Source organism: Cornus florida, unplaced genomic scaffold (genome assembly GCF_030987335.1).
Source record: "Cornus florida cultivar Cherokee Brave unplaced genomic scaffold, ASM3098733v1 CherokeeBrave_3.0.0_Hap2_Chr06, whole genome shotgun sequence".
In the NCBI taxonomy this organism is placed as follows: Eukaryota; Viridiplantae; Streptophyta; class Magnoliopsida; order Cornales; family Cornaceae; genus Cornus; species Cornus florida.
Genome location: NW_026775576.1, coordinates 78,415,239 through 78,434,879, shown reverse-complemented (window position 1 = coordinate 78,434,879; position 19,641 = coordinate 78,415,239). Strand labels below are relative to the sequence as shown.

Sequence of the window (19,641 nt, the reverse complement as noted above, 5' to 3'; positions counted from 1 at the left end):
TGGTATGGGTTGGATTTAATTACAGAGGTGAAAAGAAAGGCCCAAAAAAATCATTTTTAAACGGAAAAAACAAATTTTTTATATTTTTTTGAAAATTAACTTTTTTGGGACAATATAGCCCAAACAGTCCTTAACGGCTCTATTTTCATTTTTGTAGAAAAGGAAAAAAAAAAACTGAAATTAAACAAATTATTTTGGACTTAAAAGCTGTTTAGGCACTGTTTGGCTTAGGCTAACAGTTTTTAATTTTCAGTAAAGTGCAGACAAAAAAAATAAATAAATAAAGAAAACCTAAAAAATTGCAAAAAACCTGGTTTTGAGCAACGGTCTGGGCCAAACACACCGTTAGACCGTTGCCCAATTTGAAAGAACTGGACTTTTAAATATAAAAAGGGCCCGTACTGGCCCACAAAATTAGGGTTTGGGCTCCAGAAAAATATATTTGGGCTCGTGAAAAATGGGCTCCATTAGCCCATTGGACTTTCTTTTAGGCTCTGTGATTAGGGTTTTGTATAAAATCAGGTACACCACTCTCGCACACTTTGGTATCCTCTCTATCAAACCCTCTGCAAGCATTTGGGAGAAACCCTAGATTCCAACAGCTGCAGCTATGGGTATCTATCGATTCGCTCGATCTCTGTCAATCTCTTTTCACTTATCTTCTTCATCCATCTTCATGATGCTAATGTTAACCTAATACTTTACAGGTATTTCTCGTGATTCTATGCACAAGAGACGTGCCACTGGAGGCAAGAAGAAGGCTTGGAGGAAGAAGCGAAAGTAAGAGGCAACTACTTTCTTTCAATCCTCAATCTTCTTATCATTGAAATGTCGCTCTTAAGTAATGGGTTTGTCATAATTTTTAAAATATCAATCTCATTAAATTTGCATAATGTCTGTGTTCATTTTGTTTATTATGATTTAAAAATTCCTGAAGATTCTTGTTGTGTCTAGTTGATGGGTTTGTCCTGATCGTGTCTCTGATTAATTGGAGTGTCATGATTGTATTGCTTGAATTAGTTTGGTTCGACTAGTTTCTATTATTTACAGGTTTGCCTGTGATTTCTGAAAATTTTGTTAGTTTTATTTTCGTCTTTCCTTTTTGATATTTGGCTTACTTTCTGAAATCAGAGAAGATGAGATTCTTTAGGTAAATCTGATTTATGGATCTGCCACAGTAACTAGTTTTGGGTCAATTGGTTACTAATTAATTGTTCCGTTATGGTTTTGAAAACTTTTATTGGGTTTACAATCATGTAGTGGATGATTCATCATTAAAGAAAAACCCTGATTGGTTGATGTATCTGTTTAATGAATTATCAATATTCCGTAATTAGGTTAATTTGGTACTTCTGATCAATGGGTTGGTCACAATGTCCTGAACATAAATTTGGTTGAATTCATTTTGGTGGCTCAAATTTTGTTTTTATGTCTTGTAAGTTATAAGATTTGTGCTATGGCTCGTCATAATTTCCAAAGCTGTGTTGAGTTATTTTCTCTTTAGTTAACATCCAGGCATGATGGCTTCAGATTTATTTAGTTCACCTCCATGAATAGCCTCTCGTAATATTTGAGACTAATATCATTAAAATTGAACCATGTAGTTGACTGATCTGCTTGCCTTGTTTCTAATACCCTACTAAGTTCAGATTCAGTTCGAGTGACATGTTTCCAATTATGCTGGTTATTTCTTTTTTTTGAAGGTATGAGCTTGGAAGACAACCTGCCAACACAAAGCTGTCAAGCAACAAGACAGTTAGGAGGGTTAGGGTTCGAGGTGGGAATGTGAAGTGGCGTGCATTGAGGTTGGACACAGGAAACTACTCATGGGGCAGTGAGGCTGTGACCCGGAAGACTCGTATCTTGGATGTGGTTTATAACGCTTCAAATAATGAGTTGGTTAGGACCCAAACTTTGGTGAAGGGTGCAATAGTTCAGGTCGATGCAGCACCATTTAAGCAGTGGTACCTTCAGCACTATGGAGTTGACATTGGTCGCAAGAAGAAAACCGCTGCTTCTGCCAAAAAAGAAGGAGAGGTATGAGTATTTACGTGGTTTTGTTTGATTAAGTTGGGTTTGCATTTTTGTAAGGTTGCTTGTGAATATTTTGCAGTTACTATTTTGTTGGTGATAGACAGGAATCATATAAATGTGATATGTTTTAGGATATAAGCAGTTGAAGGAAGCTAATAGTTTGGCAGTCATTTTTTATTTGGTTTGTGGAATTGTGTTGAATTCAAACCTGACATGCGTTTTTGTGTGGTTGCTTTTGACTTTGTTGAATATCTTACAATAATGGTGTCAGAAGAATCATAAAGTGGTATTTTGTATAGTGATAGTTGTAATTTTCTTCCCTTTTTTCCAGTTCAATTGGGTAATGATTTTTAATTTTCTTTCCTTTTCTCCAATTCAATTGGATAATGATTTTTTTCCCCATTTCAGTTGGATATAAATCCAGTGTTTTTGTATTGCTGTAATTAAAGCTTACATGCTGTATTACATCCTGTTAATTCTGGAGGGGTTGTATGATGCCTGCTGCTGACATGACAAAATGTGAGTGGTTATCGGAAGTGTTTAGATGCAGTGTATTATGGAGAAGCCGAACCCATTTTACTTTTCAGTCTTTTACATCATCTACAATTATCTTTATCCTTTATAATTATCTTTTTGTCATTTTCATGTTGAAATGGTGTTCCTTCACATCCTTCATTATTCCCCATGATGTAAATTTATGTGATTCTTTCATTTTCTGCTGATGTTGACATTATTGTAATCTAATTTGATTATGCCATCCTTTGTTTCTTAAGCTCTTGGGGGAACATGATCTAATTTTAGTTGCCTATTTATGTAATTAGATATCCAATATTGACGGGCACCACACAAAATTTCACTACTTCATTAATAAATAGTTAAATAATAAAGGTTTACATTTGTAGACATGATCAAAGATTGGACAATATTCCACTGTATATTTCTTTTAATTTTGGGATATTATGCAACTAGTCAGTAGTCCCAAAAGTTGTAGAAGAACAATATTTTAGGTGTTCTGGAAATACTAGTGGTGTTTTGTAGCAAATCCATTGGATAGGTACTGTTGATGAATGCTATTTCATTTTTTCTTCTTATGATGTGTTCTGGATTTTTTTTTTTTGATAAGTGATGTGTTCTGGAATTATTAGTTGTGTTTTGTAGCAAATCCATTAGATAGGTATTGTTGATGAATGCTATTTCATTTTTTCTTCTTATGATGTGTTCTGGAATTATTGGTGGTGTTTTGAAGCAAATCCATTATATAGGTATTGTTGATGAATGCTATTTCATTTTCTTCTTCTTATGATGTGCTCTTTAATCGGATTATAGGAGGGCGATGCTGCTACAGAAGAGGCAAAGAAAAGCAACCATGTTGTCAGAAAACTGGAGAAGCGCCAACAGGATCGCAATCTTGACCCACATGTCGAAGAACAATTTGGGGGTGGCCGTTTGTTAGCTGCAATTGCATCACGACCTGGCCAATGTGGTCGTTGTGACGGGTATGCATTTCTACTTTTCTAATATTTCACAACTATATTGCCCTGTTTCATATGTTTCCTTTTGTTGGTTTACTAAATTGCTCACTCAAAGCATGGAAATACAGCTCTGGCTTCTAACTTAGAAAGAGTGCTTCAAAACAGCCATTTTGTTGCAGTATAATACCTTAATAACACTTTAGTGGACAACCTTGACAAACCTTGATCATAATTAGTATGGAAGATTGAATAGAGTTGCTCATGTTCACAATTTATGATCAGAGCTGTATGGTCTTTCTCTAACCATTTCTGAGATCCAATGATGTTGCAAGATTGCTTTTTCTAATTTTTTTGAGGGCTTCTTCTTATGGTGTGGTTGTGAAATTGCTTCTGACAGATACATATTGGAGGGCAAAGAGCTGGAGTTCTATATGAAGAAACTCCAGAGGAAGAAAGGAAAGGGCGCTGCTGCTTAAAATCTTGCTACCGCAAATTCTTCTTTGAAATCAGAGTTACAATTTTCCCCTATCCATTTTTCTTCTTTAGCTGTGGAACTGAGAATTGGTTGACTGATAAAGTTAGCTTGAACTATTTTTGTCATATCCTTTTATGTTTTAAAGTTAAACATCAATGCAACATTTTGTTTTAATCAATTGGTCTTATTGTTGTTAATGTGGAACTTCATTTTATGTATAAATGTTAGATGGCTTCAAGCACTGTTATGTGAGGCCGTGTCAGGTCCTGTAATGTATTTCAAGTCTCAACTGATTACTGTTTAGTTAGGGTATCAGGGAAAGGTCCTCTCGATGCTCTAATGCCCATACACCATTCCGGTGTCACCAGGTATTGTCACCAGATACGGACTACGTTCTGAACCCGGCCCTCTTAACTATATTTTTCGATTGAGCACATCGGGTGCAATTTTACAGTCAACTTGCCAAAGAGTTTGATGATGTTACTGGTCCTGCCATAACCATGAAAGTCAGGAGGAGAAATATATTTCTCCTGAGTGACTTGTGCTACTCTGGTTGCGGTGAGCTGCCTGGGGGTGGTGGTTATGGAATTTTCACCAACTGTGACCAATGTGAATGCATTTGGTACTAGTACATTTTCTTCCATTACCATACCTAGTTGATGTGCGTACAGGCTTGTTTGGTTTAGTGTTGTAAACGATATTTTAAGATTGTTGAAACAGTTTAAGATCAGACCATAGTTGCTAGTTTAAGACCGCTTCAATGGTGTACGGATTGCATTAGGATTTAGATTAAGTTGGTAAGCCAGTTTTTCATTAAAAAGGCATGATAGTGGACCGAATCAGAGCGAGCCGCAGCTCTTCATGCTCTAAGCTCATTGGGCTCCGGTTTCTCTATCCATTTTCTCTATTTGGGCACAGATCATTAAAACCTCCTTTTACAGGTGTATACCATTGGCTTAGTTAGGGTTAAGAGCAAAAGAGTCCTTTAAAAGGTTGCATACCATTGGCTTAGGGTTTAGAGCAAAACAAGGAGGAAGGCAATGCAATGGCAGATCGTGGATCGCTGGTTCATGATTTTTCCGTTCACAATCGCGGATAACTGTTGTTCTGACATTTAAAGTTGACCCCTACAGTAAAATTTCTAGCACATGTCAAGGATGGCTCAACAGCTATTAGTCTCACAGTCCTTGACCAGTGGCTTAGTTAGGGTCTTTTACAGGGTGCATACCATTGGCTTAGGGTTTTAGAGCAAAACAAGAGGGAAGGCAATGCAATGGCAGATCGTGGATTGCTGGTTCGTGATCTTTCCATTGACAACCGCAGATAACTGTTGTTCTGACTTTTAAAGTTGGCCCCTATAGTAGAGTTTCTAGCGGGTAGATAGCTGAACTGCTATTAGTCTCACTGTTCTTGACCAGAGAATATAATATGTATCTATATATATATATATATATATAGACATTGACGTGTTGAGATTATATAGACGTTGACATGTAAAGATTCAATTTGGTAAAAGGGATCCCTTGCCCTCGTTTCCTCACCTCAATAGAGTTGCAAAGAAAGTTGTACAAAGAGATGCAATCTATATGACCAGTTCCATTTTTCAATCTTCAAGCTGATTTTTCTTCCATTTTTCATGACCGATTCCATTTTTCCTCCCAACATTTTAATTACTGAAGAAATACTAGTCACAGACAGAAACTAATCATAATAATTTCAAGCATCTTATACAAAAACAAGAAATTTAAGAAAACCACAATGACACAGCTATAATCAGTTTTACTTCTGTGAGCTACACATATATTTTAGCAAAGAGAAAAACCGACTTTCTGACTGGCAGTTTCAAAAGCACGAATATTTGTTATCTTCCATGGCACCTGTTGAAACATATTTCCACAGCAGTACCAGAAGAAAGAAGTGATGCTACTCTGACAACGTCATTGATTTTCCAGTCACATCTTGAAGCAAACCCATGACCGATACAACGTGTTATTATGAGTAGAATCACTTGCCCGCCCTTATTCTAAAAGACTGCACCAAAAGGTTCTGCTCAAGACATTTAGCCACAGCACCACATTGTACTCGATAATTAATTGCACATTTCTTCCTCATCTTCAGTATAAGAGTAGAAAGAACTGTAGGAGAGATCCCAAAATACCATTCTTGACAACTTCACCGCATCATCAACCTAAAGAAATAGACGATTTAATGGTGTGAAATCAACAATTATCTATTCCAAAATGTGCAATGGTGGAAGATTAAAACAAGGAAAAATGTCAGTCTCTCAGGGAACAATACACACATATACATATATAAGAGAATGTTTTGCAAGCACAAATCAAAATCATGTTAGTGATGTTTCATTCTTTTTTCCTTTTTTTTTTTAAAATAATGGAAATAGAGTTGAGCCTTAAAAAAGAAACAGGAACGATAAATTCATATATCGGAAACGAGGATGTTAAGGTGGATGATAGAGGTTCCTAGAAGATGTAGGGTTACTAATCAAAATGTGAGAAAACTTAGGAGTGAGACCTATTAGTGATAATATATGAGAAAATTCACTTATGTTATATGGACATATCTGAAGATGACTTGTGGACGCTTCGGTACGAAGAGGGCAAATAATTGGGATTAAAGGATAAAGAGGGCGACTGAAGTTAACATGAGATGAAATCATCACAAATGATTTTAAAAAGTTAAACTAGTGTAAGAGAGATGACTTGTAATAGAAAAAAATGGAAAAAGGAAACTTATGTGGACGACCCATATGGGATGACGACAAGGATGATTATGAGGATGAGTATTGAATTAAGGAAATTGTATAAGTGTTATTGTAAATAACAAAGCATGATATTTGTCAAAATGTTATAAACAGAATGTATATTTGCCAAGGTGTTGTAAAGAACACCAACCACTAATATCACAAAATATAACTAAATTAACATTAAAAGTATCATTTAATTTCTCAATTAGGAGCACCTAGAGGAGGACCTAAAAATCCATTGGTGAATGCTCACAGTGCTATACACATTTCATGTGATCTTTAGATGTCTCAGTCTTTCCATCCCCACTTCAATAGCCTTATTGGTCAATGACCTTTCCGCAACTATTTGGAGATAGACTAATAAAAAATAAATAAAAAATAAAAAAACTATTTGGAGATAGATTCCTTCTTCGCCTATATCCGACCAAATTATACGATCCATGTTACCATTCATATTTATAAGGGTTTGGCTCTCTTCAAGCATTTTGAAGGATATAATTGTAAAGCATGAAAAGTATAATAATTTGTGTTATATAATGTGTGATATATTGCGATAAGTTCCAACTTTATGTCAATATGATGAGAGTTACATTTTGAAATGTATGAGAATATTCTTGTTGGAAATATCCACCCTTATGTAATGGTATTTTGCAACATATATTTTTTGAATTCAAGATTACATATAAAATTCATATTGCATCTTGAAAATATCCAATATATAGATTGATAAATTACAATAATTTGTGATTTTTTATTCCATGCGTTCACTTATACGTTAATTCCCACGAGATTGAAAATTAAATACGATGAATTTATTTATTTTTTTATATCCCAAACGAGATCTCTCTAAAATGCTTAGTTCTATTAACTGGCAAACATTGTCCATTCAGAGTGGATATCACATAGTAATTGTCATTCAACATATGACAAACCCCCTTACCCACCCAAATTATCGAGGTCAAACAGCTATTAGTATGCCCTGAGCCCCAGACACCCATAATCAAGTACATTCTAACCGTTGACCTGCCCAAATTTAAAGTAACATATGGGCTGTTCTTTATGCATCACAATCTAGCAAAGAAGACACTTGTCCTTAAAGTGTTCCATCGGATAAAATCATAAAAAGAAAAAGGCAGGTAATGAATTTCTAAATCTCTTAACAGTGTAGGTGCACAAACTTTATAAACAATTTGATGCAACTTGCGATATTTTAGAAATTTTAACAGATAGCGAGCATACCTAAATCAATGAGTTGAGTACCCTTCTTTCACTTGCCATATTTCTGTCTTAATCGTTCTTTGACAAAATCATTTCGAGCTTTTGTTCGAGCTTGTTGAGGGGCAACATTGACATATGAAAGATGCACACCAATAGCAAAAAGGGAGGCGCCACCAAGGAACAATCCAATGGTCATCACCAACTTCTTAGGAGTAGAAGGAAAGCACGAAACCATCTGATTATAGTTCAAGGACACAAAGAGGTAGGTTTTATTGAAGAACTGATAGCAAAATGATCCATATACGGCATATAAGGAGATCATAATTGAGGATTTCCAACAAGGAAAGGCAGAAGATCCCTACATATTTCAAAACAAATGGGTCTTTATGCTTATAAAGATGTCATGAAACGTATGTCAAATACAAAAGTTAAATTATTCCAACAAATTAGTCATATAGAAGGATTCCTTGTATAGGAAAAAGAAAAAGAAAAAGTAATGGGCCAATCGCCATAACCCCCGAAGATATATCATTACGAGCTAAGCTCGATATTCTTATGTCTATTTCAGAGGAAACTTGTGAATTTTTTCAGTCTAACCGATAGATATAAGAACTCCTTATTCTTCTAATTTCTGGTAGGAAAATGGAATAGGTAACAATATCACACCACTTCAAAAAATGCAACCCACACACTCCTTCTCCCCAACGACCGAACAATGTGATTTTCACACCCGGTAACTCCTTAATCCTACCCCAATATTATAAGTCTTATTACTTCAACTAATTTGCATGTACCTATACAAGATATATAAGTTATTAACTCCAACCTATTAGTTGTGCTGAATTACATAACAAAAAATAAAATATAAAAAAATGTTTGAAGTTATTCATAAGCTCATGCAACAATCTTGCTCCTTTGAGTTCTATATAGCATCTCAAAGAAAAATTTCATTACAGTACAGAAATGAAGTCATTCGAGGTAAACACATGAAGAACATTATGATTTCATAAAAACATGAAATTGATAATGTACCTAGCTTTGCAATAATGTTATCAATCTTAGGCATTTATACCAACCGTAAGCCTTGAACCAAATCCTACTCTCACACACCATCCCTTTAAAGAATATTATTTCAAATTTCACAAAGGAACACTAAGTGAACTCATTTTAAAACTATTATATTCCTCTGCCTCCCAAAGTGGAAGATTGAGCTTTCAAGTCTCCACAGTGGGCAAAAAGTGGGTGTGTGAGTTATTTGCAGAGACAAAATGTGTGTGTGTGTAATATATATTGAAACGAAATCAAATGAATCAAAGAGTCAAAGATTAACCAGATAAAAAATCATAATATACAACACTAGCATCATTCAAAACAACATGTCAACAACCTTGTGAAAAATGGCATTAAAACAGAACAAGAAAGGAACGCATCACAGTGGCATTTGATCAAACACGTGACAGGCATTCTGTATCCACCCTCCAATTTCAGTATCAACGATGACCCGCTAACATGGTTCCATTAAATTCAAGAGAGTGTAAAGAAAATAAAGAGTTACAACACTTCCTCAGTGTGTGTGCGCGCAAGATGATTAAGCTTGAACATCTACTAAATTGAAGATAATTGATTGTTCAGGTAAGCAGAAAAAAAAAGTTACAAGGGTGTGTCTCTTACATTGATGCGGAAAATGGGTTGATTTCAGAGCGACTTTGTGTTTCTGTTGCCAAAACCACGGAGACAACCAACATAGAAGTGGAGATGCTAACACACAGCTTTTGTTACAGTAGTTCAGGAAATGTTGTCATTTTTGCGTTAGAGAAAGAAAAAAAAAAAAAGTGCTCTCTATTGTCTCGGCAAATGTTGTGATTTTTGCGTTAGAAACGCTGCCGTTTCATTATCGAACCAATTATGGTTTTTTTCACTGTTCACTCTACAATACCAGCAAAAATAAAAATACCAAAAACAAAACAAGTACCGATCAGGCCCATGGCGATCAAAATCGTAAATATTCTATGTTTTATTATTATTATTTTTAATGAAATTCTTTGAACTATTGCTAATTTATCAATCTCATTTCAAAACAAATTCTTATTATATTTGGGAGTACCGAATCAATATCTTAGATTTGGAATGAAAATAAACTTAATTTAAATTGGAAACTGAATTTTCTCAAATTTTAAATTCAAGACATCAATTTGATGCTTCCAAATGCATTATTATTATTTTTAATGAAATTCCTTGAACTATTGCTAATTTATCAATCTCATTTCAAAAACAAATTCTTATTATGTTTGGGAGTACCAAATCAATATCTTAGATTTGGAATCGAAATAAATTTAATTTAAATTGGAAACTGAATTTCCTCAAATTTTAAATTCAAGTCATCAATTTATTAAAATCTTTAATTAAAATTTTATTGTCAAAATGGTTAAATATTCCCAAATTTCTTAATTTTTTTTTCTCTTGGAATAATTTCCCATTAGCAAAACTACTGGTATTAAATTTAGTACAAATAATGAGGAGAAAAAAAGGCTAACAACCAAGATGGTACACTTAAATCACAATTCTTTTCAACCGATGTCGCTCTTACACTTTGAGCATGCTCCCACTCTCATGTTTCGCATTTACTCTTTCTCGTTTTCACTATTTGTAACTTAATTTTATCATTTTCGCACTCTTACTTTTTGCTTTATGTAACTTAGAGTATACTAGATAAAATTGCTTCTCCCAACTTAAACAAATTCATAATTATGAAATGATAATACTTGATTATTGCCCTATAAGTTGAAACTTTCTTCAACATGGGAGGTGGCTCAAGAATATTTACACGTCTAAAAAAATAAAGAACAATTTAAAAAAAAAAATTCATTCCTTTGATAATCATTGCACCAAATATATATGGGGCCACATTTAAGAAAATTAGAACAGTAGGATAGTTTGGTATTTTTTATACTAATATGAAGTACAGTTAAAAAAAAAATTAATATCAATTAGAAATGCATTATAAATAAAAAAATTGCCGGTGGTGGCGCTACAATAGTGATAGGTTATCCCATATGTAATGGAGATGAAAAAAAAGAAAAAATATATATATAAATGTGTTAGTTTGAAGTAATTGAAAAATATTTTACGCTCACAGATGATTACTAGCTATCACCGGATTGAATGAATTGACTTCTTAACCCAAGCAAGAGAGAACATTTCATTCTTAACCCAAGCAAGAGAGAACATTTCATCAATCATATTCTCGTCTTCAAAAATTACCCTAGCAGAAAGGATATGTTCATAGAAGTGTGAGGGTGCTAGTAGCTGACTATTAAGCATCAATATAAATTTTATTTTCATTACAAGGATGTTCCGTCCCAACCGCACCGTCAACGGAGACTTTACTCAACATTTGTGAATAAAGCCTTTCATTCGAGATTTCTTTGAGTACTGCACAAAAAATTATAAAGAATGTCAAACAATAGAATATATACATGATAAGGAGATTAGCTGACAGTTTAAGAAATTTACATGCTTCCTTCTCATTTTTATCTTTATCTTTTGAGTTGGTGGTGTCACAGAGAGAGTTTCTCGTAACTAATATATATTGTAATGTATACTTATTATTTTAGAAATTCATTTTTAAGTATGACAAAGCAAAGAATCTGGGATTGGGCAAGTATGTTTCGTCTCATTAATCAATATAGAAACACAAATTTCTATTTCAAGATATAAAAGTTAAGAATAATAATGCAACAAAAACTGGATAGCTAGGGGTGAGTAACCAACAAACAATGCGATATATATCCAATGGTACACAAAGCAACTCAGCATGAAATTATCCAAATATATCATGATTTATTTGCTGCTCAACTACAAAATCCTAAAATTAATTTACTTTCACAATCTTCCTTCCTTTTTATCAATTTTAAATCTGAGTATACATAGATAAGATATTAGACAATAGAAAAGACAAAAATAATAAATAAATATATAAAAGACTATTTTAATGCAGTATTCGTCATATACGTTTAATCCTAATACTAAACGATTGCACGTGCCAAAGCTGTGCATGTCAACATATGGACACCAAAAGCTGTGCATGTCAAACACGTGTGCGCCAAAAGCCGTGCATGTCAAACACATGTACCGAATAGTTGTCACAAAGTTACAAAAGACGGTGGTATGCAACAAGACTATTTCAATGCAGTATTCGTCATATACGCTTAGTCCCAATACTAAACACTTGCGCGTGCCAAAGCTGTGCATGTCAAACACGTGGGCGACAAAAGCTGTGTATGCCAAACATGTGTACCGACTAGTTGTCACAAAGTTACAGAAGACGGTGGTATGCAGAAAGACTATTTTAATACAGTATCCATGCTTAGTCCTAATACTAAACACTTGCGCGTGCCAAAGCTGTGCATGTCAAACACGTGGGCGAAGTTAAGAGAACAAGGACATGGAAATATCAAGCTGGTACTACGAGCTATACCTCCTCTTCCTCTCTTTCTCTCTAGATATATCGTTTATATATAAATTCAATCTCCAATAAGTTTATAACTGATCTATAGATATAGAGAGAGAAATTGTGAGTTGCCTTAGATATAAATTTATGCTCATAATAAGGTCTCTTTCTCATGAGATAAATTTGGCTGAATTATCTGTGATATCAGAGTCCTGTTTTTTCTCCTTCTTATTCTGATATTTTTGTTTTTGTTGTGGTTTGGGCATGATGTTTGTTAAGGGCTATTCACGGTTCCGTTTTCGCTTTGGTCATGAGGTTTTCTTTTTGTGGTCCTGGTGGTCTGTTATCCCTGTGATGTTTCTATTGTCTGTTATTGTTTGGTTGGTTTATCGGCGGCGACATATGGTGTTTGTTTTGGCCTCTGTTCTTTGTTGGCTGTTGGTCGGAATTCTTCGTTAGCTCCGATCGTGGTGCTGTTCATGGTTGGTGTGGCTCAGGCTTAGGTGTGTCTTGCGTGGTTGGGATGGCATCTGGTGGGCCCAGTCCGATCAATCCCATGTGGGGATAGTTCACATGGGTTATGTTAGGTTATGCAGGTTCTTTTAAAAATTGTGGGTTGCTTTAGAGCATGTTTTTTTGCAGTTGTGCTTCCTGTGTTCCTTATACTTACTTGTGGTTGGCCTATTTTACTTAGAGTCGACGTGTTGACTGGCTTCTACTATTTTTGTATGTTCTTCTTTTGGGTTATATTCTCTGGGGTTTCTGTGTTTTTATCTGGGTTTCATGTTTTCCCCTTTCCACCGACAGAGAAAGTTGTGGGTCTTCTTGTGTTGTACTATTTTTTATCTTGTTTTTTTTGGGTTGATGGAGTTTTCTTTGATTGCTCAATTGAATGGGTTGACACTTACGCGTGCGGAGAAGCAGCCTGTTGATGCGACCCGAGCGTGTGCACAAAATAATGCACAACAGTTTGGTTTTAGAAATGGTATCAAACAGGCATCATAGTTTACATTTATAAACCGCTAGACACTTATACTATGTACTATGAAATGAGAAGGGATCGAACCTAAAAGACCTTTGGCTTGGATTCAAATAAGACAGTTGGTTTTAACAAGTGATTACCATAAAAGAGATAAAGAGAGAATAAAATAGATGGTTGGTTGATTAAACTAGTGAACAATTAAATTAAATTGCAATGAAAATAAACTAAGTTAGAGTTAGGGGTTTAAGAGATAGAAGAAAATTCTTAGGGTTTATTGGAAGCACCACTAAGCTCATGCAATTAACCACTTGCTTTCCATTAATAGGGAGAACATTGTTGTAATTAAAATGTAGCTACAATCAATGGCACAATTTGCATATGTAAGCATGATCATCCAATTCATTTGTAATGCATTGCCTACCTAACCAATAAGTAAACTAAGTGTAGGACAACACACCAATCTTGAGGCTTAACCTATCTCACAAATCTACAAATGCATCTAATGAGAGCACACATCAATGTGATAACAAAAATTTCAATTATGATGATGGATTGATTAATCAAGTGTAGATTATCTACCTAATGACAAGTAAACTAGGGTGTAGTACAACCTATTAAGACAAAACCATAACCAAACAAATCCATTGACCATTTGCATATAATCCACAATCAAGAAGATGATACAAATTGCATATAATAAGTGTGGAATATCAATTTCAAGTATGAATTGTCTAATCATAACACAACCCATCAAGAATAGAGTATAAACCATCAAACTAGTTAACAATTGCATCCATTAAATACCATGTCATGGTCTTCAAGTATAATTCTCAATTAATAACACATAGACATGAAATTAACATAGAGAATTAATAAAAGAATTAATCTTCAACATCTAATCATGAGTGTAAACCCTAGATTGATCACACATAGACATGCAACCAAAGATAGAGAAATAATGGAAGGATTAATTAACATAAATCTTGGAACATCCAAGTATGAAATCAGAAGACCACAACATCAACTACAACAATATATTAATCTCCCCAGAAATAGAAATTGCAAAGGTTTAGATTAAGAGACTTAGGGCTTAACCAAGCCCTAAGTGGAGAGCTAGCCCATCATGGTTGTGGTAGTCAAGGTGTCAACAAGATCCACCTCCATGCTTTGCTCCTTCTTCTTCTTCTTTGATACTCAAGAGAGATGAGTGTGTAGATATTCTTCCCCAAATTTGTGCCTCCATTCTTCCCTCTCTTCTTACCCTAGCCTGTTCTCTTAAGAGAACGTGATATCTCGGTACCGAAAAAAAATAATAATTAATTATTCTAATAATATTCACCTAAATAAAAATAAATACTAACCCTAATCTAATGGCTCACTGGGCCTTAAGTAACAACCCTATTCAAGCCCAATAGTTCACAAAATAAGCCCAAACAATAAAAAGAATCTGTAATGTTGCCAAGTCCTGGGGGATCGATCCCCCACCCTGGGAGATCGATCCCCCCAGAGTTGAAAATTTCCTTTAATCCCTATTTAGCTCCATTTTTGCCCCGAGCTCATTAGTTTGCTTCTTCATCTTTGGGAACATCATCAAAGGCCTGAGATTGACTGCTTTTGAAGAATAAACACATTATTCGAGCAATGGGCTGCGACCTCCTTTTTGCCATTTTCTGAGCTTTTCTGAATATCTTTACTTGACTCTAAAAAGGCTTTAATGGACCGTTCTTAGCTCATTTTAACTTTATTGCCCTGAAATACACATAAACATAAATTAGGACTAAAACATGAAATTAAGATAGATGCAAAGACTGAAATACCCTAACTTAGGTGTTGAAATGTGCAACATTTAAGCACTTATCACGCCCCCAAACTTAGATATTGCTAGTCCCTAGCAATGAACTACAGCATGGAAATGAATTAAACATATATACAACTATGAACTAATAAAACAAATAAAGATAACACCACTTTCGTAGGTATCACGGTTGCATTTAGCATATGCAACAAGCCTTTTAAACCCCTAGGTTACCCCTAGTGGACTAGTGAAGTCTCGTGAGGGTTTCCAGAAATGGTACCCACAAACATCAAAAGCTCTTTCTTACTTGAGAAGCAACGACACATATTAAACAAGTGTTGAAAGTAGACTACCTCAAGTATGCAAATTCTGCCATTTCTAAGCTATTCTCAACATTTCAACATCATATAAGCAAGAATGGTCCTCCATACATCAAGCAATTAATCATACAAATTGAATCAATTCTATCATTCTTTTTGAGTGAACCAGCATCAAAATGTGTTGCTATCCTAGCAAATCAAAGAAATGGGGTAGCCTTACCCTCAAACTAGCATACAGATATAGTACCAATTCTCAAGACATTGAATGAACCTTGTTATTCAATCAAACATTCTTTTTTTTATTGATTTCATTTTTTTTATTTTTTATTTTTTATTTTTTATTTTTATGTATGACCATGTGCAATGTCCAAGTTCCTTAAGCTCTCTAATCACCCCATGTAACAAGTGTTGAGCCAACGACTCCCAAACCAGATGGTCTTAGGGCGTTAAGTGTAAAGACACTCCTAAGGGCATAATGACTCGGAATGGTTAGGCTACGAACTCAAACTAATCATATATCTTACATTCTTCCCTTGTCTTCCTTTTTAATCAGTTGACATGTTGAAAGAATGCAGTTCTTTTTTTTTTTTTTTATTATTCCTCACCTTTGGTGAGTGCTTTTATTTCTTTTCTTTACAAGGTCATTTTATCAAGAATGAAAGCTTTCAAAGCATACTAGCTCAATTGGGATAAACCAAAACAATAATCAACTAAGCATGTACCCCACAAATTGAATGCTAGTGTGCGCAAGTGCAAGTGTAGAATTCTATAATTAACTCTCAAAGCATTTTCAACCAACAAGATGATGTGTACCACAAGAGCAAACATGATATCAAAAATTAAAAATTTACCCCTAAATGGCATCCTAGAGCATACAAGAAATATTAGACCCTAACAACTTGTTTTTCAAAGGAACTATACTTCAAAAGTTCGAAATCATTGCCAAACACATCTCAAATCTCATCATGCATTTAAAGCTTAACTTAAATAGAATGAATCATGATGACCTTACCCCCAAACTTAAACTGTACATTGTTCTCAATGTGTAATGAGAATAATGAAAAATAATGGAAAGAGTATACCGTGATGGTAAAGACTATGAAGTCCGGCAATGATCCAGTAGGAAAGATGTCTTCCCCAAATTTGGATGCAAAAACCTATCTGTATAACCATACTAGCAAACTCACATCAAATATCACATGGGATAAGCAATTCATACAATTCAAAATAATATATAATACATTGCAAAGAGAATCATATATAATACATTGCAAAGAGATATGAGATGAAACCCTTGATAAAATCTGAAAACATTCCAAACCAGTCAGAAGGGCATACTGGAAACACATATTTTTTAATTTTTTTTTTATTATTTATTTCAAGAATGGGATTGATCTCCCAGATGTTTTGTTTTGTTTTTTTTTTTTTTTTTTTTTTTTTTTTTTGAAAAATATACTAAACTAGAAAGAAAAATATATACTAAAATAAAATAAATATATATATAAATAATAATAAATGTAAATAAAATCATTTTTTTTTTAAGAAACAAAGAAAAAAAAATATGTATAGACAACTTACAAAATAAATAAAAAAAAATGAGCTAAGTTTAACGTCTCTAGCAAAACAGAATACTACCGAAATTTTATTTTTTTTAAAAAAAATAAATCAATTCAAATTTTTTTGTTTTTTTTTTTTGTTTTTTTTTTAAATTATCAATGCAATTGTTTTTAACAACACTTCAACTGTTTTTTTTTTTTTTTTTTTTTTTTTTAAATATATATATATATATATATATATATATATATATTTATTTTTTAAACAACAATTCAATTTTTTTTTTTATTATTTAAATTTTTTTATGTATTTTTTTATTTAATTTTATTATTATTATTTATTTATTTACATTTTTTTTTTATTTTTATGTAACACAGGCTCGCCGGAGAAGAAACCGGCAGCGCTGGGTAAACCAGTTCAAGAATCGCCGGCGAAGATTACCCACAAGCTCGCCGGAGAGAAGAGCCCAGCCGAAATAGGACTCATCCACGTCAAGGACAAGCACGGCCGGAATCGCTTGGAGAAAATCCCGCCGGAATCGACAGAGAACAAACCAGCCGTGATTCACAAACACGCCGGAAAGAAACGGCGAATCACGGCCGGAGAAGAACGACGCCGAAATCCCCAGAGAACGATCCAGCCGCGCGACAGAGAACCCAGCCGGCGCTGGAAAACGTCGAAATCGAAATCGCCGGGAAATAACCCAGCCGGCGCTGGAAATATCCAGCCTTGATCGCCGGATAAATGGCGAATCACGAGCTCGCCAGAAAACGCCGGAGAAAACGGTGATGCAGAAACTCGCCGGAAGGAACAAGCCGCGACGCCGCAAAGATCCAGCCTTGATCGCTGGAGAAGAACCCAATCCAAATCGCCGGAAAGATAGCCGCGATCGCTGAAGAAAATAGCCAGTCGCCGTTGGAAGTACCAACCGCGTCGGAAAATAAAAGGCGAAGCAAACGGCGAACTCAAACCGTCAGCGGAGAAGAACTCAGTCCATGGCGCCGGAATTTGAAGCTTTTGATGCCGCGGTAAAGAAGAAGAAAACAGTGAGGGATGGATGAGAAATTGGGTTTGGATGTGGGTTAAGGGTTTGCTGGGAAATAGAAGATTGATGTATTTGGATTGAAGAGATTTGCGGGGAAAGGAAGAAAATTTTGTTTGGGCACAGAGAGTAGGGCAAGCTAAGGGGCTCGATCACCCTAAGTGAGGGATCGTTAATTTTATGCAAAAAATTTTCGCTCCACTGTGGACTGCGGAAGGGGAGATACATGGAAAAAGGGATCGATCCACATGATTGGGGGATCGATCCACATGGGCCATTTTTTTGTTGCTCTCTGCCAAAGAATGGGATTGATCTCCCAATTGTTTTTTTTTTTTTTTAAAGCAAAACTACAAAGAATATATACACTAAAATGAAAAATATATAAAAATAAAAAAAAATAAATATAATAATAAATATAATTGAAATAAAATCACATACCAGCCTAAATTAACTAGTACTATTTTTTTTTTTTACCTTTTTTTTTAATTTTTTTTTTTTTGAATAAAGCAAAACTAAAATGAAATATATATACTAAAATAAAATATATATATACTAAAATAATGAAAGCATGTAAAGAAACAAAATGAAAGAAAAATAAAAAATAAAAATAAAAAAGGAAAGTAAACAAGCACTATACAAGGGGTAAAAGAATTTTTTTTTTTTGTTTTCTCTGGGCGATGGCCGCCCAATGCCGGGTGAATGATTGCCCGACACCTGATAGGCAAAATTTTTATTTATTTATTTATTATTATTTTTTAAAAAAACTACAACAAAGTATGTATAAGCAAAATAAAAATACAAAGAAATAAAAATGCAAATGAAAAACAAAAAGAAATAAGGGAGAAATAAAGTTGTGAAACTCTACAAAAAATACTAATGTTTAACGTCTCTAGCAAGACGTTGAAGCAACATGCTAATCAAAAGTATCAAAAACCGGATATGAGACATCCTTATTAATCCGTTTGTCTATTTTTCCAAGTGGATCCTCTCTCATAACAACAAATTCATCTCCCAAAAGAATGACTTGAAAAGAAATGATGTAAGATGCAATTTGTTTCCTTTCATCAATGGTCTTGAAAATGAAATCAATAATGGGTAGTCTTGAACTTGGCAAGGCAACGTCTTTCAAAGACTCAATTGAATTATTAAGAAATGCACTCTTTTCATCCCTTTTCTCTTCCTCACTAATCACCATCTCTTCACTTTCCAAGTTAGCTATGGAGTTCATTAAAGAGTTCACTTCATACGTGGAGCTTTCGATGTCAAAACCACATGCTTCATACATTTTCAAAAGGCACGCCTCAAGAGGATCATTGGGGATAATAAAAGGAAGGATCTCTTTTACAAGTTCCTCCTTTTCCTCTCCTACTTCTATAGTGGTCAACAACTCCTCACTCTCTAAGGTATCAATTTCCTCATGCTCAAGATTATAAGGAATGTCCTCATAATTCAATTTATGCTCTATTGGATTAGTCACTAGCTCACTTGCCTCACCCTCTTTTATTATCATGTTTTGCTCACTTTGATTAGTCATT

General features: G+C 34.4%; 1 protein-coding gene and 1 long non-coding RNA gene across 3 annotated transcripts; one reads left to right on the top strand and one right to left on the bottom strand.

Annotated features, from left to right (window-relative positions):
- Positions 1-527: 527 nt before the first annotated feature.
- On the top strand, positions 528-4,178 carry LOC132312229 (small ribosomal subunit protein eS8-like). Its single transcript, XM_059810507.1, has 5 exons — positions 528-614; positions 708-780; positions 1,704-2,037; positions 3,361-3,530; positions 3,904-4,178. Exons 1-5 carry the CDS (start codon positions 611-613, stop codon positions 3,980-3,982), a joined length of 660 nt encoding a protein of 219 aa, XP_059666490.1. The 5' UTR covers positions 528-610; the 3' UTR covers positions 3,983-4,178.
- Positions 4,179-5,645: 1,467 nt separating this feature from the next.
- Positions 5,646-9,916, bottom strand: LOC132312228 (uncharacterized). Of its 2 annotated transcripts, none has more exons than XR_009483223.1 (3): positions 9,635-9,916; positions 7,985-8,321; positions 5,646-6,169 (listed from the first exon to the last, which is right to left on the bottom strand). It is a non-coding gene; the product is annotated as an uncharacterized LOC132312228 (long non-coding RNA). The 2 variants fall into 2 exon arrangements; XR_009483224.1 differs by having other exon boundaries at positions 7,985-8,198; positions 9,635-9,896.
- Between the last annotated feature and the right edge of the window lie 9,725 nt (positions 9,917-19,641).